This window comes from Siniperca chuatsi, linkage group LG19 (genome assembly GCF_020085105.1).
Source record: "Siniperca chuatsi isolate FFG_IHB_CAS linkage group LG19, ASM2008510v1, whole genome shotgun sequence".
Classification (NCBI taxonomy): domain Eukaryota; kingdom Metazoa; phylum Chordata; class Actinopteri; order Centrarchiformes; family Sinipercidae; genus Siniperca; species Siniperca chuatsi.
Window position 1 is genome coordinate 9782369 of NC_058060.1, and position 25835 is coordinate 9808203.

The window sequence follows — 25835 nt, forward strand, 5'->3', positions numbered from 1 at the left end:
TCTGGTTAGACCTAAACTGCATTGTACTGTTGCCTTGTACTTGTACATGTGTAATGACAATAAAGTTGAATCTAATCTAATCTAATTTTATCTTAAACAGGTCTGGAGGGGATCTTTACTCTGTAAAGTAACTACAAACTATAGCTGTTTCATAAATGTAGTGGAGTAAAAACTACAATACTTGCTTCTGAAATGTAGTGAAATAAGTGTTAAGTAGCAGAAAGTGGATATACAGATATAGTGCAGGTACCTCACAATTGTACTTAAGTAAAGTACTTAAGCAAATGTACTTAGTTACATTCTACCACTTAAAGGTTTGAATGTCTAAACTTAAAACTACTTGCCAACAGACTCATCAGATCCCATTGCTTAACCTCTGAACACTAAACATAATAACATTTTGCTGACTGACTGAAGTCTGTCGTCATCATTATTTGAATCTCACTTACTTTAAAAGAAACTTTAAAAACACATTCTACGTAATCGTTGTGTTTTCATCTGTTGTTTTTCAGTGAATATTCATAGAGAGTTGGGGCACATTTGATTTGTTAAACACTGGGTGTAAACACATTACTTTTGTTGAAAATCTGCTATAATGGGTGATATGAAATAACAACACATTAGAAGAAGCTATGTATATCTTTATTATGTGCTATGTACATATTTTACAGTATAGTACAGAAACAATACACGGTAATGCTACACAGTCAAGATTGCACAGTTATAGAGTTAGGCCACAGCGGTCGGGTACCGTGGTTATGAGACATAACATTGAGTGTACAGGAAGTACAGCATACATCTTTGGCTTCATATGAGTAACAAGACATGGACATGGGACAAGAACACAGTGGATGCAAACTTGAGTCAAGAGTGAGCAAAATAACACAGAGAGGTGATTTATCAATGATTTCTTGGCTTAAGAATGGATTTTCAGCCCAGAAAGAAAGAAGAATTAAAGGACATGTTTTCTTCATGTATTGGTGACTGTTATGTTTCTGTTAACGTTGCTACAGAATCGTCCTCCTGCGTTGGTTAAGGTTAAAGATTGTATCCTGAAAACCCCTGCTGGGTTAAGACTTGCCCGGGCCCTGAATCCTGTAAAAATGTATTTCCGCACGTACACAGTGTGTGCCTACGCATATGGACATAATCTGTGCACACGCTGTATATGAGGAGACAACAGTGGTGAGAGCGGATTCTAATTCATTCTCTAATTGGCTTCATTTCTCTCAGTCTATTCATTTGTGGTAAAATTAAACTAGTCCTCATTTTGCTGGGGTTGTTTATAGAGAATCAGACCGCCTCTCTCCCTCCTCTCCTGATAATACTGAATCTTCTATTCTCCTCCCGCCAGCCTACAGCAGCAGCAGTTACTGCCTACAGAGCATCGGGGTGAGGGACAGAATACAGAGAGAAACCGAGAAGACGGAGATTGGATGAAAGATAGATGGGGAAAGAGAGCAGTAGAGAGAGAGGAGGGAAGTGACAAGGTGAGAGAGAGCGAGAGAGAGGGGAGCCGACAGGGAGATGGATGCAGCGGGGTCGCTGAGGTGAGGAGATGGTGTAATGATTAGATCACAGATACCCTTGAGCCTTCCTCCCGTCCCTCCCGCGCACAAAAAAATCTGCAAGCGCACTCGGAGGGGAGGAAGGCCTGCAGTTGTAAATGGCCCCTCTGTCAGAGTTCATCTGGGCAGAGGAGGAGTGCGGGAGTGGATTACCAAAGTCTGCCATTAGAGCAGCCTACTCTGCCTCTCCACTTCTCCCAAGACAGGAGAGAAGCTGGATGCTGGATTGCATTTGTGCCGCTGCCGCACCGAATATTTCCTAAAGATGTTATAAGTGTAATGTTTGACTGTTCAGAGACTGCAGACATTTTAGGAAGCGGGAGGGGAAATATCGTCCTCAGGGTTCCTACTGGAAATGAAGTTCCTGGAATATCAGGAAATTTTGAAAGAAAGTCATGGAATCTGATGACATCTGATAGAAGTCAGGGACGGCTGTAAAGAAACTTTACAATCCAACTGATTTTAGAAATAATTTCATATTAAATGCATTGCATGTTCTGTAGTCCTCCTGCAGCATTAATCATGACTGTTCACTTCTTTAGAAAACCTCAATCTTGTGCATTTTGGTTTTGTCTATTAGGCGTCATCTTTCCCTCTGGCTCACAGCAACAAGTCTGAGGCTGCTGCTAATTGCTTCCTTTAAATATTGTTCAGCTCCTAATCAGATGATGTCATCTCCAAACTTTAGCAAGTTCAAGGTGACTGTTTGGGAGGAAGAGATGTGTTTAGGATGCTTCCATCTAGTGGTCACTTAATGACACTGTTGATAACAGAAAATTAGAAAAAGGGAGACGTCACAATGCAAAAACACATTAATATGACCCTTTTTTGACACATTTCTTCAGTCCAGTAGTTAAAAAAGATGACTGAGAACAAAAAAATCTTTTGTCACACATATCATAATGGCATGGAGTGGCAGGGCTGGCAGGAGGTTATTAGTGAACATAATGGCTCCATTAAGCGCATACAAAAGCATATCTTTACAATCAATTCTTTCTTAGGTTCGCAAAATATATTTCTGACACAATACCCAATGGCATCGACACAACGACGACATGACAGGGGAGGACGATAGCTTGGAATGGAAGCAATGCCTTGAGGGCTGTTACCAGAGGCAGGATCCATTGGTTAGCCACATGACAGCTTTCTTCATCTTCTCAAGTGGTTAAACTTCAACATTAGCTCTGAAAGTTCTGACTTCGTTCAACGCCCGATAGTGTTTCACCATGTTCCCACTTCAATTGTCAACTAGAGAATGCTGCCTCTTAGTAAACTACCCCAATGTGTGTTTCAGTGACAGATATTGTATATTATGTACATTACATGTTACATAAATAGTTTCCCTTAACAGAAAAAGAGATGGATGCTTATTAAAATGTCATGCGTAGGCATGTGTAACTGTGTGAAAGTCTGGCTATATTTCCTACGTTCCTCCTCACTCAAATACAAATAACAACTTCAAGTTGAAGAAATTAAAGGACTAGTTCAAAGTAAGGTTTTGACGATCTTCATAGAAATGACCGTATGTATGACATTCGGATAGCCGTGGGACTAGGTGCTTGAAGTCTGAATAGTTTGCCCACTGTGTGAACAGAAATCACCAACCACAAATTAAATATAAATGTCAATATGTACATATTTATAAGTATGGTTTGTAGTTTGTTTTACAGCAAATAAACTATCTATCAAAGAGAGGCTCATCATCCTGGCTGAGATTAAAACATGGATGCAACAAAGCCAACTGCTGGGGGGGTTTTGGCCTCACCTCCAGACATAAGTTGATCACTATTTTGGATCTGTGTACACTGCCTTCTTATTCTGTCTGTGACGCTATACTGGTGTGTATTAACATTACGAGTGTGTTGTGCAGCATGTTTTGCTGTAAAGGTATTTATTCCCTCAAATGTGGGAAAATCCTCTTTCACTGCGGATTAAGGAGACAGGGTGCATAATGTACACAGGGGGAGAGGGTGGAACGCAGAAAGGGAGAGGGGGTGAGAGGGAGGACAGTTAGCAGGAAGCAGTGGAAAAAGCTTTCTGAAAGCTAATATCAGTTCTTTTGGACTGAAGTGTTAATACATGAATGCCTTTTTTAAATTTGATGTTTTTCTTGAGTGGAAAACCCTCTAAAATAGCAGTTATAGTAGAAGACCCTATTTCTCCACTAACACCTAGGAAGATGATGATAAAATATTTTGATGCACAATCTGTTGAAAAATGTTGCAAAATACAAATCTGGGTAGACAGCCTCTCATAGACCAGTGCAGAATTCCTCAATTTTACAAGAATGCAATCAATCAATCAATCAATCTGTAAATGATAAAACTGAAAAAAACAATTCAAGACATGCAGAAAAAAAGCACAGAAAGTGAGGTGGAAAATTGCTTTTCTTATTTTTTATGTTAAGGGGACAGGTGGCTTCTAGGTAGTGTGGCCTGTTCCCCGACAAGCTGCTAATGCTTCCAATAAGATAAACCCTCAGCGAATAGGCTCCTGTAGAGCTGTCACTGATAAGAGCAGAGGATCGCTACCGGCCAAGACAACTAAAAACATGAGAGGCTGGGCTGGAGATAAAGAATGTAGGAGGTGGGAGGAAAATAGGAACAACAGCGATCAATTGCTGGCACTGTGAAGCGATGCTATCCGACGCCATCCCTCTCTTACATCTCCTGTAAGTGTGTGTGCGATCATAATCTGAAGGGGAGGTGAGGTGGGTGGCGTGTGTGTGTGTGAGAGAGAGAGAGAGAATCTGGGTCATCAAGTCATCAATAACCACCTGCATTAGTGGACCAAACACACAGGCAAGGTCAAAACTGACTGAAATCCCTGACTGAAAGGGGATGAAAAAAAAAAAAAAACTTTACAGTGTGGGTCTTTTCTAGCTCAGATGACTCTATTCCCACAGGGGGTTGGTAGGGGGGATGGATACTTGGATGGATGGATGGATGGATGAGCGCATGAATGGAAGAGTGGCATTTGAGTATCTACTTTTGACAGATTGGCGACGGCCGACTTGGCAAGCAGAAACAGGCGAGAGTTGGGGGCAGCGGCTGGCTGTGGCAGAGAGAGGAAGGGAGCGAAGGGTGAATTATGGATGGACGGATGAAGGTAGGGAGGGAGGAGGGGGGCGTCTGGCGAGGGCTCGTGCCCCGCTGACAGGCAAGCTGCTAGTTGGTGGAGTCACTTAGCCGCACAGAGTCCACCAGAAATGATGGGGCATCTTTGCATCTGCAATGTACTGCAGCCCTGTTTTTCTCTCCCAAAGACCTCTGGGATGGTTGTAGGCAACAGGACTCCATCGAGGAGAGTGAAGCCGCCTGCTTTGCTCTGAAAAGTAACACTGGAGCAAGAAGCGGTGCGGAAGCTCACTCTCTTCGTTACTGTTATGTGCTCAGTTTGCTTACTCCACTGCTGCCGTTCTTTCTTTATCTTACTCTTCTTCCCAGGCCGGACCTTTCACTCCTCACCCTCCTCTACGTATGTGGATGGGAACCAGCCGACCTGAGGGGGATAAATAATCACACAGGAGTTAAGTGACAGCATCAGTTGTGAATTAAAGTCCTTTATGGGCCACTCGCTTTCCCTCTCTTTTGCTTTTTCTACTTCAGATAGTGATTTACTACATTTACCAGAATGCCTTTCATCAACCCACAGTGAGGAGCTGTATACAGTGTGTAGGAGAGAATAAAAATGTATATTTTCCATGCTGAAGGCATTAGAATGGGGATTGTAAAATAAAATTAAACCATTTTCCTTTATGCTGAGGTCCAACATGACATTTATTGCTAATGTTTTATATTGTTGACATTAAACTTATAATGAACTTACATGAGTTTACAAATGAAATGTTAAGTTTGAGCATGGAGATTTATTTGTGGGAACACATATTTTAAACTTAACAATAAGAGTTTTTTTGCGCACATCGTTTTTCTAACCTATTGGCATCTTTCACATATCCCGGAGCCTTGTACGTGAGCTGAAAAAAATGTTGCCATTACATGGCCAAAACCTTTTAATAAGACGGATTAAGTCTGATTAAATGTTACACAAAATGTCATTAAATTATATAAATCATTCCAGTTATTAATGACAAACATAATGGCAGTTGTATGATTTGAACAGCCAGTTTTAAATAGTGGATAGCTCAATTTAAAACAAAAAAAAGAATTTAATTAAAAAACTATCATCTAAAAAACTACATTTATGAAACACAAAACACTCTACAGCATTACTGTAAACATATTAAAATGAATTGCAAAACCAACATCAACATGTTTGTATTGCTGATATGTTAGGCTGTTATTTTCTAGTTGCCATGAAAAGTTGTCAAAACAATAGATACTGGCACGATATTACACTGAACTGATATTGAAAGGTTTTAGTGGTTAGAAGCTTTTTTCCAGCCAGCAGGACCGATTGTTGCGACTGGTTGAAGGCTCTAAAGAGAGTCTAACAGCTCTCTACAGACTCTACACACAGTGTTTTAGTTTTCACCAGAGCAGCATTAACACACACATCAGACTTAGTAATGTGTCTGTGCTGTGAGTGTGTTTTGTGAACAGCTGTGGTAAATGAAGTGTTTCTCTTTTACTGAGAGCTTCACCACACACACACACACACACACACGCACACGCACACATACACACACACACACACACACACACACACACACACACACAGGCTGAATGCAGTGCGTGTGAGTGGGAGTCAGTACTTGTATTTCCCTGCATTTAGAACCAGGATTCTCTCAACGCTGCATGCCTGATTATAAAGCACTCTTGGTATTGGATGTGAATATTTATGCATTTAAGACTTACAAGAGCAGCAAATTAACTCATCCAAGTGACGATATGGGGAAACTGAAATGTCAGAGAGGTGTACATAACAGACTAAATCGGAATAGTTCCATTCAGGTACCTGTAGACAAGAATATCTGCCAAATATTTATTTTTCAAAATTTTTAGCTCTACCTAAAATTGGATTTAAGAATTTAACAGCCAGAATGAAGAAACAAAACTGGTTTTGGAGTAAACACAGCTAAAGAAAGTTGAAACATGAAATGCAGTGCAAACCTACATATATCACAGGTTTATCATTGTATTAAATGAAAGTGGATAACCTGTAAGCCAATATCAGCCCTCTAAAAGATCATTTTCCTCATTTGGATTTGGTGATGTGAGGCTGTGTTTTATTGGCATCTTAAGGCTGCAACTTACCCTGCCATTGACCTCGCCCCTCCACCAGCCGTTGGCTCCTGACTTTGTGTAGATCTTAACCACGTCACCCTCCTGCAGCGAGAGCTCCCGGGTGTCACGTGAGCTGAAGTCGTACCGTGCTATCGCCACACCAATCACTTTTGGAGTAAACACTAGAAAGAGAGAGAAAGAGAGATGGGGATTAAAAAAAAAAAAAGGAAATGTAGTTCATCCAAGGTTCAAGAAGATGCGTCTGAAAAAAATCTAAAAACATCAGTTTCAGTGTCAACACATACACATGTACACACACAGATGGAGATGGGTGATATTTCTTCATTCGCCCAGAAAAACCTGGAGTCTCACCATCGTTCTCTCATTTCTCTCTTTTTCTTATGAAATGTAAAAACATCTGCCAATGTATTATTATTATTATTATTATTATTGGTAGTGGTATTATTATTATTATTCGTACTAGTAGTGGTGGTGGTGGTAAAAACTGGTCTACTCCCATTAGCATACAAATTCTCAAATAAATGTCAGTATTCAAATTACTGGTTGCACCAGCTCTTTGTCAGTTTGTAAGTAAGTTAGTTCTTAGAGATTAGCTAGTTGTTGCTAAATGTTTACACCCAGTAACTACCATGTGTTACTGTTGTATAGCTAATTGTGTGGTTTTTTGAAAAAACATCTAATATAGTTTATTCAACATTTATGTCTTTGAAAGGAATGCTGAATGAAAGATTGCAACGAGTTACGGAAGCTAGTGGAACAGCCCAGACTTGACGTCATGACTTCGGCTCTCTATTTTGTTGCCCTGCTAAAATTCTTATTTTTGGAAGTTATGCTACAGCTTGTGATGCTACAGTGACTTTCTGTTTACATAACTTGTAAACTAGTTGCTTACTTTTAATTTTCCGTATCTACAAATATCTCCAGGAAACCATTTTATAAGTCACTAAAGTCTTGACTAGCCAAGACATTTCCTAAGTTTTAATGGTGTAACCTGATTTAGTAAGTCACTAGTTTGAAACTAGATAGTAGTTAGTTTGTACGTAAAGTCTTAAGTAAGTAACACATTTACAAATAGATGGTGCAACCCAGTTTATCCAGTCTCAAATGAAGGCTGAGGGGAAAAAAACAATGTCCATTTTCTCATAATTTGGCAGGTGATCGGATCAACGACATACAGCGCTAAAGCAGCTAATCTGTGAATGTTTGTCGGTACTACCAGTGCGTGTGATTTATTTTACATTGCCTAACTAAAAAAGAGAAGTATGGCCCTACAAGTCCTTGTAGTTGTGTAGTCTATCGCTTTAGTTGAGAAAGTCCAGCTCGAGTGTTCTGACAGCTGTGTGTGTTTGTGTGTACGCGCAACTAGACATCCTGTCGAGAAGACAGCAGTGTGAGAGACAGCTGTGGGCCGGGTTAGCTAGTTACCACTGCCGGCTTTCTACCTTCTCCAGACACTGACTGGTGGGTCAGACTGGGCTAAGCTGGCAGGTGGAAATGGAATGTCAGACCTCTACAACCTGGCCGTGAGGACAGAATATCTAATATAGAGGAGCTCTGTGTATTTGGACACCTCAACCTTTACCTTGACAGACAGACGCACACAAGCGCACACACACACACACCAAACTCAGCCACATATGCCTGAGGTAACACCTCAAACACCACACTTTTCTCAACAGTTTCTGCCTAACACACTGGTATTTATATGCGAACACACACACACACACACACACACACACACACACACACATGCACACATACATGCATTACTAAAACAAACAGTTCCTATTCTCCACACAGGATGACATGTATGTGCACACAACTATGGAAGAGGTGAAATGGTGCAATGGGAAGCTAGATGCTAGATGTAAAGGCAGAGATTCAGACGATGATGTGAATGCACTGAGCTACAGCCAGCATGCTAAGCAGCCTTCAACATGAAAGGAATGACAGAGAAATAGAGTGTTAGAGAGACAGAGACAGAGGGTGTGAGAGAGAGAGAGAGAGAGAGAGAGAGAGAGAGAGAGAGAGAGAGAGAGAGAGAGAGAGAGAGAGAGAATTGATACCTGTACCTGACCAGAAGGGAGCAGAGGAAGGAGGTACAAAGCTGTAGCCGGCAGGAGATACAAAAGAGAGGCCGCAGAGCAATGGGGCTATGGCAGGGCAGGCCAGGCAGGGAGCAGAGAGATGTGAGAGGGGAGAGGGGAGGGATGGGGGGATGGTGGAAGGAGAGAGAAGCAAAGGAGAAAAAATAAAACATGTTTTTTAAAATCCTACATCTGAGCTTTTTTTTCCAGAGGTATAAAGGTATAAACACAGTTGCAGTTTGATTTAAAAAAAAAAAAAAAAAAAGAGACACATGGCACATGAGGAACTCTAGACACTGGTACTTCATCTACACAGCCACTGGTGGCAGTTGACGGTTAATTAAGTTGTACCCCTGAAAGTATTTACACTGTTTGGCCTAAAGTGGGCACTGCAATTAGAAATCCAAAAGTTTTTGGTCTGGTCTAAAATTTCAACACTTGTCTTCAACAAAAACTACAGCCGCTGCTTGACTAGAGGTCAGAATTTCCAATATTGTAAGGCTCTTCTACAAGAAACTGAAATGAAACATAAAACACAAACGCTACAAAATCTAGCTATTATACATTTACAAAATACACTTGCAGGCATGAAGTGGTGCTCTAATTAAAAACATCTGAAGCATGTTTGTGATAACGCACAACATTTGTCTCAAAAATATCAGAAATTGAATAGAACGATCATCCTGATTGAATTAAAGGTCAAACATCGAAGGTCCAAAACAAATGCACACCACCGCTAAGATTTAGTTTGAAATATGAAGTGATGACACATGTTGATTCCAATTTGCCAAAAGGATATCTGCATCATTAATGGGGGACGACATCTCCACTTGTTCATTTAATTGGGAGGAACATGCAGTGTGCTCACAATTACAACATAGGGAATAGATTTCTATTTGCATATTTATAAAGACAATCATCCAGCTGCAATACAGCCACAACTGCAGATGCACTTCTCCTTCACAAATTTCCTCTGACAGACACGGTTAACTTTATAACTTATCAGACAATGATGTTGCTTTATTTCATAGTCTATTATTATGGTACTTTCTTATGTATCCTATTGCTTTTATGTCGTCTTTCTGAAGCTCATAATGGCCACAGTCGAGATTCCTCTACTTTAGAAAGACTAACTGTGCCTTTACCTTGCAAACAACTTGAGAAATAACCCACCGGAGGCCCACTGCATTTGTATTTCTATCTGTCCTGCAGTATTTCTACTGGCAGAGAAAGAAGCTACAGGCATTGATCTGATTCCAACAATGTCTTAGAGTTGGCAGTGGGGAATAGAACCTCTAACCCTGAAAGTATTAGTACCTTAGTCTTTATGGATAAATTTGAGTCTGCTGGGTTATTTTGGAATGTCAATATAGCAAGTATGGCACCAGTACAGTCAGAAGAAAATGCTGATGCTACAAAGGTTTTGCTCAGTAGCAGCGCTACTTAAGTAGAAAGAGACTATACAGTATAAAAGCACTAAAAGTAGTTGGCTAAATGGATGCCAATGAATGATTTTTTTCCAGGATGAACGAAACAGCCCATTCCTGATGTAAGAATTATCTGCACTATCTGGACATTGGAAAACTCTCATTCAAAATACATTCCATAGACAGATGCAAGAAATCAGTGTGGTTAACTCTGGCTACACAGCAACTAAGGTCTGCTTCTGCATCATTACACAGAGCAGGGGCAGAGGGGTGGGTGCCCCGCCTACCAGAGCCAGAAGGTGACAGGTAGTTGGCATATTAGTATCATGGATGGATTACCGAATGAGCCTACAGGGCACAGGCCTGGGGGCCATGGACCACAGCCTCTGTATGAAGTGACTGTTAACATTTCTTGCTGGCAAGTCAATCAAACAGCTACAAAGAGACACAGAATGACCACAAAGAGACGCAGAATGAGGCTGTCTGAAGTGTACAGTGATGTTTGCAGCGAGGTGAGTTGACAACTTAAATAAAGCAGTAATATGGTGGTGAGCTTCTGTTTCTGATTTCACAAATGACACTTGTGTAGTAAATTGATTGATGGTTCAATAATACTACAATAATTGAGATCAAGTGATGGTGTAATATTGTTATATTAACTAACAAATGAATGTAGTAATTTTACAAGTTACAAGTTATTTTTGTTATTTTGAAGTATTTGATATTGTTTATTTGGCATTAATTTATTTTACAGAATAAACCATGTAATTATTGATAATGTATAGTTTACTAGGCTTTAAATGAGAGTCATAACACATTCTAACTAATTTTACAAGTATGCCCCCTTCTTTAAAACTATGCCTCAGTCCCACCCCCCCATTGAAAAGCTTCTAAACCTGCCTCTGCACAGGAGCCCACATTTCTGCCACTGGGAATAGAAAATCTAATCCCCACAATTGCAGATAAATGCCCAAACTTTATGAAAAATGTGCCGCTCCCAACAATACTGCTGGCAAGTTAACTGGCCTGGGTTATTGATATGCTGTAAGGAGAGCAGAGCTCCAGTGGTTTTTAAAATGAATACTAATCAGCGCACTGAGAGACAGCTCAGCAACCCCTAATGGTGTCTAGGTACGAGCAATATGAAGAGGGATCGCCCTCCGCTTGAAAGAGCCACCAAGAGACCAGCTGCATTTTACATGCTTCATTTTGACAAAATCTGATTTGTGGACCACACCGGAATACACAATGCGAGCTGGTTGACTAATAGAGGAGCCTAACATCGAGAGAACACACATACACATGCATTGTATCATTTCACATGAGAGTGAAAATGAGTTAGAATCCAATCAGCAGCCAAGAGTCCCACACACGCTGTCAGCTGAGTTTGTTCCATGGAAACATTTTTATTTATATTTTGGGTTAACACTGGTATTGTTGCTATTGTAGTTAGCGTATTGGTAAAAAAAAAAAAAACCAAAAAACTATCAATCAATCAGTTTTGCCTTCTGTAAAGCTGTCCAAAAAACATAAAACAAAGCATAAACATTAATTAGCAGTCTTCCAGCAGTGCTCGAGGAAGATGGAAATCAAAACAAAAGAGTCATTTGAACGTGAAAGAGAGAAAATGAAGTCTGCACACCAGGAGGAGGCTGCCTATGAGGCAGAAGACCACACTGGAACAAAACAAATTGGGATTGAAGCTGTCTCGACTTGTGTTTTGAAGTGGAGTTTGAACAACAGGCCTCCTTCTGAACAACCAAACAGCTCTGTACAATCTGTTCACATTTCTCCCGCTTGGAACGTGATCGTCAGCAAGCCCAGACTTTTTTTTTCTCTCCATTGCATGCAGTGGCATACAGGGTTCAAATGAAATCTCATTTTGCCACTGATTGTGATAAGTCATACATTTTCCATTAACCAACTGATGGGCAATGTTGCTGTGCCTGGCTCACACACTGTTTAATACCGTTTCTTCTGGCATTGCTTGAAACATTCAGCTTGTGTGGGGTGAACATGGATGTTTTACAGCGCGAACAGCACTTTCTACTTCAGTTTTGGAGGTTGCAGGCTGCAGTTAACTGTGAGTCTTTAAACCTCCCGTGATGCTTTTTCAAACTTATTCCCACCTGGCATTATCAGCCAAGCCAATAAAGAAAGGATAAAAGTGATTTTATACTGAGATTCCTTTCCCAGAAAAACTCTTCAGCCTAAATTACACTAGAAAAATTATAGTTTTTAATCAGAAAAATGTCTATATTCACTCCTGAGTTGGCAGTTTGACAATGCTCAGCTGTTCTATTTGTTGCTTCACTTCAAACCCAAACATCATCTCATTAAAATCTCAGTTCAAAGTTACACACCCCACACCTGTTAAATTCCAAGTCAGAAAGGAAAAACATGTCACTGGATGTTGTGTTCTTTCTCATTCAGCCCTGATAAATAACATCTCTAACACCAGACTGCTGAGAGGAGTCAGATTAGTTAGGGTAATGACTGACAAAGTCGCACAGTTAAGAAGGAACAGCAGCTGCATGCATAAATAATCATCAATGTGCTGCATTCAAGTACAGTTCTACTCCTCCAAAAGTGTTGCTTTAACAATTGCTGCTTTGTCTTTAGGTGTTGACAGGTTTGTTCATAACAGAACAACAGCTCAGTTATACACCGGTAAAAAAAATATCACACAGCTCAAATATTCACCCAAGAACTGCCAGACAGCACACCACCACATCCCCAAGAACAAAAGTTTGCTGATAACTTCTTGTGGTGCTGTTGCTAACAAATTTTGGGCTGTCTGAAGTGTACAATGATGTTTGCAGCAAGGTGAGTTGACAACTTAAATAAAGCAGCAATATGGTGGTGAGCTTCTGTTTCTGATTTCACAAATGACACTTTACAACAGTAAATTGATTGATGGTTCAATAATACAGAATTTTTAGATCAATCTGTGATCACTTAGTTAAGGCTATGACATGTCTTCAAGTGATGGTGTAATATTGTTATATTAACTAATAAATGAATGTAGTATTTTTACAAGTTAGAATTTTTGTTGAAGTATTTGAATGATCATTAAGATCAACAATAAACAGTTTAAACAAAATTACACCATCAGTTGAAAGCGCTTTGAGTAGTCGGAAAAGACTAGAAAGGCACTATATAGGTACAGTCCATTTACCATTACCATTTGAAAGTATATTTAATGATGTATGAATGACTATTTAATTAAAAAATGTGAGAAGCAGATACATTAAAAATAAACTACCGTATGTCACTCTTTAAAAAAGAACTCATTGGAATACTTTTTACCCACACTAAAAAACATTGTGGTAGTATATCCATATACTATGTCCATCATATGTGTATCATAGAGTAGATCACGTTTATTAATCACCTTTTAGTGAAAATTAAACATGAAATAAAAAATAGTTTAAAAAAGTCAAATTTTAGATTTCAAAAGTAACCAACAATGGATATTATGTTTTGAATTTCTGTGACATCCATGAGGTAGATAAGACTATAACTCAGAGTATAAATGCTCTTGAATCTTAACTCGTTGAAGGTTCTACCAGATTATCTCTCTCCTGAAACTCAAAATTGATTTGATCTTCAGTAAACGTCCAGAGAGTGTTATCAAATCTAATAACATGCTTAGTGGATTCTCCAACCCCCTGCTTGACAGTTCAGTCAAAAACAATTAACGTCAGAGGAGACTGGGCTGTTTTTAACAACAAATAGCTACCTAGCTCTTTTCAGGCTATGAAGATGCGCCTAAGTGAATTAAAGGCATGTGTGAGAGAGGTGGGAAGGATGATAGATAAGAAAACAGAGCAGGCAGGCTGGAGTAGTGGTGGGAGATATCAGCAGAACCAGTAACAGCAGCGTGTTGCAGGTTGAAACAAAAACTATTAACAATGACAGCACAGTGTCAGATCACATAGACTGCTTTACTGCCATGAATGATCGTAAGAATCTGCTGATGCTGATTAGCTGAGCGCATGTACTACTGTCAAATGTCTAAGGTTTAGAATGTCATGGGTAGAGCGAAAACAATTAGTCTATTAATTGATTAGTCAATCAACAGAAACTTAATCGGGAACAATTTTGATAATCAAAACACTTGCTCGGTCCAGCTTCTTAAATGAAATGATTTGCTACGTTTTATGATAGTAAACTAAATATCTCTGGGTTTTGGACTGTTGGTGGCACAAATGAATCATTTTCAAAAAGTCACCTTGGGTTCTGGGAAATTGTGATGTGCATTTTTTTCTCGCTCTCAGATTTTATAGACAAAATCAGGAAAATAATCAACAGATTACTTTATGGTGAAAATAATCAATAGTTGCTGCCTTTGCCAGGATACCAGAAACTTAAAGGTACCCTCTGAATGTAAACATTATGTTGTTTGTTTACAAGAAAACTTCCGTGTTTCTCACTAAAATGTGCATGAGATACAAACAATAGGGGGACCCGCTCATCAAAACATTGCTCCATAGCACTACTAGTGGTCAAAAACTCCACATGGTGCCTTTAATGACTGCAAGTCTGAATTAGAGAACTAACCCTAATCTGGGATGTGTTACAAGAACCAACTGAGACAACAGTTACCTTTTTAATAACAATTTCATTAACAGTTGCCCTGTATGTAATTTAGCTCCTGTCCCACTAAGATGATCTTTAGCATGAAGGAAGTAGCGCTATGAATCATCAGCTCAAAATATATAAATACAGTATGGGATAGATTTCTCTATTAAGCTAGTTATTAAACTCTCCCTATCTGTACTGCAGTTGTAGTACTTTATTTAGAAAGAAATATTATTTTAGCAAACTGTATTTTAGAGAAACATAATCCTTTGTCAGTTGTTTTTACTTTGTCCAGTTGTTGCACTGAGTTGCTACCATTACTGCATCAAAGTGTTAAGTGTCTTAGTAGTGGATTGTTTCTGTTCTTAGTGACTTGTCAGGTCTACTCACTGTTGCTACCCGACCGGTTGAGGTGGTGCATAGCAGCGTTCTCCGGTTCCTGGTAAGGAAACTGAAGCGTGGTGTCCAGACTCCTAAAACCTTCTCTCAGGGAGTGGTGTTTGTAGTACTCAATCAGCTCCTGGACACACACACACACACACACACACACACACACACATATATGCATAAGAATAAATAAACTAACTAATAGATATACAGTCATTTACATTTGTGTTTACTGTGCGTCAAATTTCTGTTGAAAATCACTTTGTAAAACCAGATAAATTACACATTCATACTTTTCAGCTCTTATGATCGAAACATCTGTATCATTAACATATCTGTCAAATCATGAAGAGTCTGCTTGAAAACTGAATATGATTATTACCACAGTGCCTATTGCTTTTAACCTGCTGTAGATGAGAAAAAACAACAAAAACAAAACAAAGAAAAGAGATTGTAAAAACAATTATGTGGAGCATTATATGAAATGAAAATATGAAATGAAATATGAAAACTGACAATAAGTTTGACTTAATAAAGTTTTTCTGGCTCTATAAAATGCAGTGGAATTATGTTTTAATTTAAATATAATTAAATTAAATTAAATTTAAAATGAATTAAAATACTGTTTTGACACACACCAGTATTCAAATATACTCAAAAACCTGTTTTTAGCTAATCTGAGATAGAGAAAATACAGTCCTGGCATTAATAAAACTGGTGAACCTTTCCAATATGCACTGCACTTATCTATAATACTGAAGCCCTCAGGCCAGTATAAACACGTTGCTAATCATGGCTATTTTTGTGCACACTGCTAAAATAAAATTCAGGTTTTGACACTTCATTAAGCGAACACGATGATTTATTTATGAATTGCAGTGGTGGAATAAAAAAAATAATAAAACAAGCTAAAAAAAGACTCACTAATATGCTCCTGAACTTCTTGTTCTCTGCGATGTGAAAGCAGCCCTCCTTGGTCAGGATCTTTATGTGCTTCACGTCGTTGTTGTACCTGTGGGCCATTGAATAAGTTATGAGTGTAATTTCCCTCTCTGATCACCGCCATCGATCGGTTGCCGGTCCCTAGCCCCTGTGGAGAGCAGGGCCGTCGCTGTAATGCATAGGGTCCCAAAGGTTCGTGACACGTGAATGATGGGTGGTCAGGAGAAAATGTGCCCATGTGCCTCCCCCCCACACACACACACCTACATACTTGTTGCATTAACAGGGTGGCTGATGGGGCTCTGAGGCTGGGGGAGTAAAAGCTACGGACAGGGTGTGCAGAAATCCAGGATGTCTATCATTCACAGTGTTGCTTTATCAGTGAATAATCAACTGTGCCAACTGCTGCTTGTTCTTGTCCGATCTTTAAGTCACTTTATGTAGATTTTTAAATGTAATTTCTGCATCAAATTATTCTGATAGCTTTCAATTTTGTAGAAAAATGTAACAACCCACCTGAAAATTGGTGGAGTCTATATGGTACTTTCAGGCATTCGTATTTAGTGTCTCTGGTTTGGGGTAGGGTCTACTTTGATGCTACCACTAGGGGCCACCAAAGTTGGAAATTTTCAAATTCTACACATAGTGGCTTTAATCTATAAACTCTCTGTCACGGTATCAGCTGCTTTCAGTAGAGGTCTTCACACATGAACCTGTGGAAAACTTACTCAAACCTATGTGCATAAATTACTTAAAAAAAAAAAACCAGACAGTCCTGATCCAAAACGAGACCTGAGGATAATTCCTAATTGCTATCGACCCAAACAGACCCAAAGAGAGACAGAATTAACACAGCATGGCAGCATGATGCACCTCCAATTACCGAGCAAAAAGAGCAGTAAACCACTTTCACTTCACTTCAAAGTTCCCACTATGCCTCTCCAGGCCCTACCCGACCCAATTAGAATGAATATAATTTGGACACCTGGCCTGACTCTGTTCCTGGGTCAGGCCTTGGTCACTAAGAAGACAGCTGGACTTGTCAAGACGTCTAGATTTCAAAAACTAAAAGAAGCTTTTAAAACCTTAATACTACGGCTAAGAGTTGCTGATTTTAATGTTAAAGGAATATTTTGATATTTTGAGAAATACGCTTTAAAGTTACAAGAGAGTTAAATGAGAAAATCCACCACTTTTATATCTGTTCAATAAATATGAAGCTACAGCCAGCAGCCGGTCAGTCTACTGGCACTTTTAAAGCTCAGTAATTAACGAGTTGAATCTCTTTTGTTTTAACTATTCAAAAACTGAAGTGCAAAACTGACAAGTTGTGGTTTAAAATGTAACACTATAAAAGTTGTCAATCTCAAGCTAGTTAAAAATAAACTTGTTATGACGTGAAAATATTGAGACTTCCAAAATCTTATTTCAAGAATTTCAAATTTAGAAAATGTTTTCTTAGAGATTTAAAGAGCCAGATATACTCTCTACTGTGTGTGGCCCGAACTATCCAGGAAGCTGCCTTTACTTTTGGGGAATGCAGTAAATTAAAATGCTATAGCTTAATTCTAGGGCCTCTTGGCTATTTGGACACAATCATCCAAATTCCTGCCAGCTCTACTCTGAGGGACAGGAAGCGAAGGAGAGGGTATTTCCATTTATGAGTAATACTTTTTAAACGTTGTTCCCACAACGGCTTTCTATTTCTGCCCTGCTTCTCTTTCATGAGGAGGTTTTAATAACCTTGAATAGTCTTACAGTCGTTCTCTGCTCTGTTCAGAGAGCCGCGTCTGTGTGCACACATGCAATTAAGACTTCAGCGCAGGAGGAACTTGAAGGCACTGAAAGCGGTCCATTCTGTGAGGGGAATTCTGAGAATTCTAAAAAAAATGAAATGAAGTTTAAAGGAATGTTTCCGTTGCTCACAGAGAAGCGTGCTGGCTCCTTGTGACGGAAAGTGTTCCAGCTCGGGTCTCTGCATTTACACTGACGCCACTTATCTTATGCATAGAGATAAGTTAGGAACAATGGTAGGGTCACTAGCATGCCAAGGTTCTGAAATGTGCTTTGTTAATTTCTCATTACCAAGATTAAAATGGCTGCATGATTCTAATTCTAAACTAATCAGACTGTTTTTGTGGGTTATGAGGTCAAACCATAATGAGTACTATTACATGTGCCTTAACCCCCACTCAGTGATTAGCATCTGGTTTGGTCACTGTGGTTAACCACAGTCTCTGCCTCAGAGGAAAAGCGCATCATCCTGCAAAAGAACTATAAATCGGTACGTCAAATTGTGTAGTATAGCTGGGAGTTAAATCTGCTCAATACTGTGGTTTGGCTAGAGGCATCTGACGAATCTAGCAGACAGAGCAGCTGCAGACAGACAGAAAATGTTAAAGAGAAACAATACAATCTGATGATTGTTGATAGGCGGACCCAAGACAAGCCCATAATTCTTACTCAATAAATATTCAAATTGACAGTGTTTATTTTTGTTGTCACCACTTATATATTTTTTTGTATTATATATTAATGTTGAGATAGAGTTGTTCAAACTCTTGTCTGATTTAGTGAAATTCATCATTTACAGTATATGCTCACATTTAAAGGGCACTCCTATTATATAATCCTATCATTATATAAGAGCCATTTTCACTAATGATAATGTTTCATTTAAATCAGTTAAATCTGAGGTGGTGATACTGACACTGCCTGTACATGAGGGAGGACCTTTCTTGAATGACTTGATAGAAATGTCAGACTTACTTAATACTGATGGCGTACTCTGTGTACTCTCTGCTTCGATGGCGGACCAGGTAGGTGCTGTTGACCCTGTTAATGAGTTCTGCCTCTGCCTGGAGCCTCTCCATGGGTCCTGCAAACCTACAACACAACAGCCAAAAAGACATGAACTCGACCCACCTAAAATTCATTATGGAATGATACTGAAGTTATTGACTGTCTGCATACCATAGATTACTGCGTATTGTCCTTTACAATCTGTGTGGTAGCTGTTTAATTTGCTTACATTTCCAGGTCAGAGCTGCAAAATGTAATTGCTTTGATATGCTGTAGTTCCTATGTGTGTGAAATTCAAATAAATTCATATTTTGTTATTGTCTGGGCCAAATGAATATCTTATCAGCCTGTAGCTGGTTTGTGTGATCTGATCTTCAGTACATGCGGAATGAATTTACATCTGTATTTGCTGTGTTTTGCTCTATCCAATGAAACTTTGATCTATCCAATGAAACTTTGATCTATCCAATAACACAAATCTCTGTTTTGTGAACATACCAAGGTTGAGAGGAGTAATCGACAGGCTTTGGGACCTGGAGCAAAGAGCAAAAGTGGACATGTGTTTTTGTTATTTTCATGAAGCTTCACTCATCCAACCTGAATACAACGTTACACCACTACAGTAAAATCTTCGCGTCAGTTCCACTGCTGTTTTAAGCTGATGTTTTGCTCCTCTATAAAACAGTACACTACAACCCCAATAAAACAGCTTAATGCTCTTATCTAACAGTGTAGACAAGGTGATAATAGTTTGTTATCTATGGGGCGGCTCATATTCCTGGAGCAGCTGGACATAGTGTGAATTTCATTTTGGCAAATAGAACATGACAATCCAGTGGTGGAGAGATTTATAAAAATGGAGAACAAAAACAAGCAACTGATACACAGTTAAGTCAGTGGAGACAACACACCCCATTTCTCCTACTTCTCAGCTTTCCAGTTTAGTTTGCACAATATAAAGTATTGCTTGTTCCTTATAAGATATCGTTTTGTTCTTTGCTTTTTATTGATAAAGTGAATTAGACAGTAAACCACCTTTATCTCGTAAGAGAAGTTCCTTGCTGTTTTTCTTCTCGTGCCAAGTAAAATAGCTCACCTCACCTCAGAAGTCCCCAACCATCCTCACATCAGTGAACTGCTAGTAAATACATGTAGGGAAAGGACTAGAAGGAAATGCTGCTTACACATGGGCAAGGCTTCACAGCGTCGCTTGGAAAGAAGCCAACCTCTTTCGTCGACAGGATTTTGCCCTGAAACCACAGAGAGATAATTGCGTTATGTACATCTGGCTGACTCTGTCTCCATAATTCAGGAACAATTAGCTTGCAACACAGAGCAGTGTAAATTTACAGCCCTAGTTAACTATTGTTGAAATAATGGCTGGCAGGAAGAGTGAAAGAGGATGAGTTCCTTATTCCTCCCATGGTGATGACTCTTTAAGCTCAGGGCCTTGATTTATCAACACTGGGAAGGATCAGTCCATATAAATAGGGGTTCTCTGGAGGCCATAGTGCAGTTATTTTCTTCTGACTGACTCCGGCGCTGTGGGTTGATTTATATGGGACAATAATGCAGTTGTGGATTCCATAGCTGAAAAGAAATTGAGGCTCAAAATGTTTTTAGATTAAGAGCATGGAGTTTTGTGCATTTTTACAGTTACATTCAGAAATGAATTGATTAAAACCTGGGTGCCTCCATTTAAAATGATTGTTGTTGGTAGGTTATTAATATCTTGAGGGGTAAATAAAAAATAAGTCTCTTAAATGAACACAGTACTACATTGTGTGGAAATGTAATCTAAAGTAGTCTCTTGTAGCACTGCTGTTACAGTTCTTAATTGAGCAGGAGTAAATACACAGAAACCTTCGGCATGCATGCAGTCTTTGTCTGTGTACTCAGAGGCACAAGTAGCACACTACCAGCTAAGCCCATTTTGATGGCTTTGTGGTCATCCCTGCTACCTCAGGACATTTTGTCGGTCCTTGTGGAAAGCCTTGCTTTCTGCTGCATTCTTGCTAAGGGTGTGATAATGATTATAGCTGGTAACATTGACAGAGTAAACAGATGGTTGCTATTGAACGAAATGAAATTACAGTGATCGATTCTATTTGTCACGCACCCTCAGAACAGAAATTATTATGGTCTGCTGGCTACAAAGGTGATGGATATTGAATGTTTGCTGACTGTGGGGCTGTAGCTGCCTCCAGTTAAGCTTTTACACAGGGTTAATTGAATTCTTGAATTCTATCTATTTTATCTGTTTTGTATTAAGTATGGTGAGATTTGTTGGTTTCCTCATTACATGTCTGATTATAATACAGTAATACAGTAATTCATGTCAATACAGTGCCCTTTTCAGGCCTCAGGTAAAATCTCATTATAATTATTAGAATGATTTTGATTTAGCCTCTCTCAGACTCACACAGGAAGTGACTACTACTCAACAATGCATCAAACTTCCAGAAAACAGCTTATCTTTCCTCCTCCAGTGAGGTTTAAATCATGTGTTGTCACATAACAGTAATTGCTTGCATGAAACAAACAAACATTTCCAGTGTGTGGGAGTTTTACTTCCTTAAAAGATGTGCTGTGCTGTGTGTATAATTGTCTGAGGGTTTATAAATGTTAAGAATTTTATTTTCGCATGCAGCTTGTTAGCAAGAACTTTCCAAATTACTTTCGCTATCTTTACCCAGAAATACAACTGGAATGTTATTTTGAATAGGCACAGTCACAGGTATAAAATGTCCAACTTGTAGTATGATGATTACATAAACATATCTTTAACTGATGAGGAACAGGACTCTAGTGCAAAACCATCATTAAAAAGTGGACCATGCTGACTATACCAGATCTGACTTAATATAATAAAAAAATAAAAAGGCCGAAGTGACTAAGTGATACATCATTCTAGCCCTGTTACAGAATAGGAGGTCAGGATAAGGGCCAGATGCACTGACAATGGAGGAAATGAGAGATTTAAATACAGTCAATTTTTTGGTGTTGTGAAATATGTGATTAATCGATAGTGTGACCTCTGACCTGCCACCAGGGGTTGTGAAGGTCGGCGCAGATTAATTCAATGATGTCACCAGTCTGGATGCTGAGTGCTGGACCAGACGTAGGGCTCGGCACACCAAAGTAGTTCCTGATTACCAGCATCTTGGGCAAACCTGCAAGAGGAATACACAGTTAGTTCCTACATGCTGTTTGCAAAAGGGCTTCATAAAGTATGAACATGACTGAACTAGCACTATATTGAGAGTGAGAAATAAGAACTTGAAGCAGTTCTACAGCCAAATGGTTAGCGAGAAAATATGAGCCACGAAGGGGTCGGAACTGATTATTATGCAATCAAAAAGTCTGGTTAATGTTGCTGAAGCCTCCATTTGGAAACAAATCTGCCTCATTAATATTCACTGTACATATACTATTGTTTAACAAATCTATACCACCCCAAATCTTTTGAGGCATTTTTCCTTTATAAACAGTTTTTGTCCTTGCTTTTACCTAATCATGTAGGATGTTATTATAAATGAAAATTAATTAAATGTTTTTAAAGTAAAGTTTGTAATTATCTACTTTCTATTTCATGTTTGATATTTTTCTATGGGCCATGGGTTTGTAATAAAGTGAAATTGAACTCTATGCCTCTATCAGTTCACATCGTAATAAACATGTGAACCTTTGAAGTGTGGTGATGATTTAACCAAATTGTCCTCGATTTTAAAAGTAGACTTGAGTAGCTGTATGAGTAGAAGAGGATATAATAGAAGTCTAAATCCATCTCGATTCCTTCCATCATGAATGCCTGCATACGAGACCGTCTACATGTGTATGTGCATACATGTACCGTATGACCTCAGGTCTAAAAGGCCATGTTTGCTGTTCCAAAGGTGCGTCTTTGCGCTATTAAACTATTCATGGCCCTATTATAGGTGGTAATGAGAGGGAGTATGCATGCGTACACACACACAAACACACCCCTTGTCACCAATGTACTGCCCTTGCAAATAATTTGGACCCATTATCACACAACAGATATGCAACAATGCACTCAGGTGCACGGCTGGTTATTGGGCTCGTAGATAAAAGATAAGTAGGAGTGAGTTTCAGTGTGGACGCTGTTAGCCGCTGCATGATGTATTCTGCCCTCCTGGGGGAACTTATAAGGAAAATTCAATCAATGTCAAACATTTTTTCCTGTTATTGAGATTTGATGAAAACTAGTCCTAATCACATTTATAAAAAAGAATTATAGGAAAATCATCCTGTTGTTTTTCAGTATACTATGCTTGGTAATGGTATTGTCTTGGAGACGCTGAGCAACAAATCTGTTTGCCACCATTTTCCTCCTTTTTCTTAGCTACATTCAAGTTCAAAGTATGCGTACCTTTTCCTCATCTGCTACAATTACCAGTGCAAGGACTAATTGCAGTATACTACTCCCCAGGTAATATATTACATAGTAGTAAGGGTTTGCACTGGCACTAAAAGAAGTACATTTTAATCAAGCTGAATTTGTTTGTTGGAATGACCTACGTCAGCGCTATTTGATTTTGCACAATGGCCAACTTTGATCGAAATTATTGACCCAAGAAATCACTGCAATTGAATTATAATATGTCTGTTATGAAGTACCCACCCATGCCAAACAAATCCCATGTTCATATCTCATTTGTCCAACACCATAAAATGAAATGTGCATATCTTTCTCTGCTTTCTCTGATAGTGTTTTGCAGTAATACAATATGAGAAATTCAAGTGAGAGCATGAAGAAAAGGGTAAAGCTTAGGGCAAATAATAGACAAAGTCAACAAAATTGTATTGAAAGCTAATACATCTATATCTGCCTTGCTTCTCTTTCAATGTCTGTTCTGGTGCTGTAGCACTGAGGCTGGCAGGCTGACATGTGCTAGCTTGCCTGAATAGGACTTCTAAAGACACAGGGCCATGGAGAATTGAGTCTTGGGGGCATGAATTGCATTCCTATCCACACAAGGACAAGCCAAGTGTTAGCGCACCTTTGAAAACAGACAAAGAGAGCAGCATCGAAATATTATGAAACGCCAAAGGCTGGGGCAATCAAATGCCTATTGATTTTAATGCGTCTTCAGTCAGAAATGATTTTCTGCAGCATAATGGATGGAGAGGTGGAAAAATGAGTGTTGAAGCCAGGTTTATGAGAGATTAAAGGCCCTCGGTGTAGTGTAGGCACACACACACACTTCAAAGGATGATGTATGTTATTCATATTCTATTGGAGAAAGATTGAGAGACAGAATGCCACAGAAGGAGGGAGGCAAAAATAAAAATTTTACTGTGTTTACTGTACACACCCAGTAACATGCTATTTTATGCACTCTGGTTTTGGTTTTATTCAACTTAAATTGTTTACATGACCCTTCCATAGTCAAAGATTGAGTCTTAGCTGAAATGATAAAATTAGTTAATAGCTACCAGGTACACCTTCCTCTCTGAATGAGCCAGGTTATCTCTGATACCAGGAAAACAAAATGTATGACACAATGCCAGTAGCAATTAATGCAAACCTATTGCCAGTCCTGACAAACAACCTGAGGAAAGTATAGCATTTTTCCTGGTTGAGCTTCTTTTTGGTTGATCCTCTTTCATTCAGATTAATCAGTAATGAAAATAAGTGTTAGATGCAGCCATAAAGAAGGTGTAATAGCTCAAAGTATTTTTTAAGATCATCACACTTATAACATATAACCAATTGTATTGTTGTGTTAAGTGAGAATGATCTAGAAAAAAATTAACAAAAAATGTTTTTAAAGCTGATATCAGATACTGATACTATATACTTGCTGATATACAGTAGTAGTGCATGTCAATAGCTGCTTGGATTACCAAAATCTGGTAATTAGTCTCAGGAGCTGAAGTCTCTATGCACATAACACAATAGAACACAGTGGAACAAGAGAGGGATGCGTGCCAGGTGGGAGGATGTCTGGTGTAGTGTTGTGTTCTGAATTTCTCACCTGGATCTTTATACATGCCCTGAAAAAAATACACAGAGAAAGTTACACACCAATGTTCACAAACAAACACATGCACATTTAGACAGGAACATTTTGATCTTCTTCTCCACTGCTCACAAGTTCATTCACCAAATTTTCCATCACTAGCACACACAAATCCCTGCCATGGTGAAAGTGTGTAAACATCTTAAGTCATTGTGCAACCTATATCTCCTTCTACTACCTTATCGCATGTTCAGACACACAGCCTAATGCTATGATTATACCCCCCTACTGTTTTATCTCACGCTGCTATGTCCCCTATACAGAACACATGCAGCGGGCCTGACATGGACATCCCTACTTAACATATTTAAACCCAGATCGCATGCACTGACAACATGGGAAACTACTGTCCCGCTGTAGCAGAAACATTTATAAGTTGCAGAGAGCAGTTAAACTGATGTGATTTTTATGGGCAAATACAGATTTTTTATTCTTATTTCAGTGAGGATGAAAAACAGCATGTAGCCAATGGGACATTCTACAGTATTTCCACCCAAATTAGTACTACTGCTATTACTACTACTGCTTCAACCAAGAATCACAACAATGCAACACACCGTATTCATGCAGACTTTTTGTGTGCATTGCATCAGAGCAGTTGGTCGACAAGTTTGTGCTGTTTTAAAAATTTGTGTTTAGTGCTTTTTGTGCACAAAGAACACAGTACCTGACACCAGAAATAAATTCAGGGCAATAGGGACACCCAGTTTTGTCTTTTGGCTGATGAGATGAGATCATTTTTGCATAAAATTCTTACCTACATAGTGCAGTTATTGGCTTAATT

The 25835-nt window shown here is 39.0% G+C and overlaps 1 protein-coding gene across 3 annotated transcripts in view; it reads right to left on the reverse strand.

The window, feature by feature from the left end:
* Positions 1 to 624: 624 nt before the first annotated feature.
* Positions 625 to 25835, reverse strand: part of LOC122866590 (guanine nucleotide exchange factor VAV3) — a 90563-nt gene continuing 65352 nt past the window's right edge. Inside the window, exons 19-28 of one of the 3 annotated variants that reach the window (XM_044176428.1) lie at positions 25007 to 25025; positions 22047 to 22177; positions 20189 to 20254; positions 19503 to 19537; positions 18972 to 19088; positions 16185 to 16272; positions 15264 to 15393; positions 8848 to 8928; positions 6785 to 6936; positions 625 to 5069 (exon numbers count right to left, since the gene is read on the reverse strand). In XM_044176428.1, the coding sequence (XP_044032363.1) occupies positions 5025 to 5069; positions 6785 to 6936; positions 8848 to 8928; positions 15264 to 15393; positions 16185 to 16272; positions 18972 to 19088; positions 19503 to 19537; positions 20189 to 20254; positions 22047 to 22177; positions 25007 to 25025 (864 nt within the window). In that variant the 3' untranslated portion in view covers positions 625 to 5024. Of the gene's footprint in view, positions 5070 to 6784; positions 6937 to 8847; positions 8929 to 15263; positions 15394 to 15488; positions 15668 to 16184; positions 16273 to 18971; positions 19089 to 19502; positions 19538 to 20188; positions 20255 to 22046; positions 22178 to 25006; positions 25026 to 25835 lie in introns of those variants that run through there. The other 2 variants (XM_044176429.1, XM_044176430.1) reach the window with 2 other exon arrangements.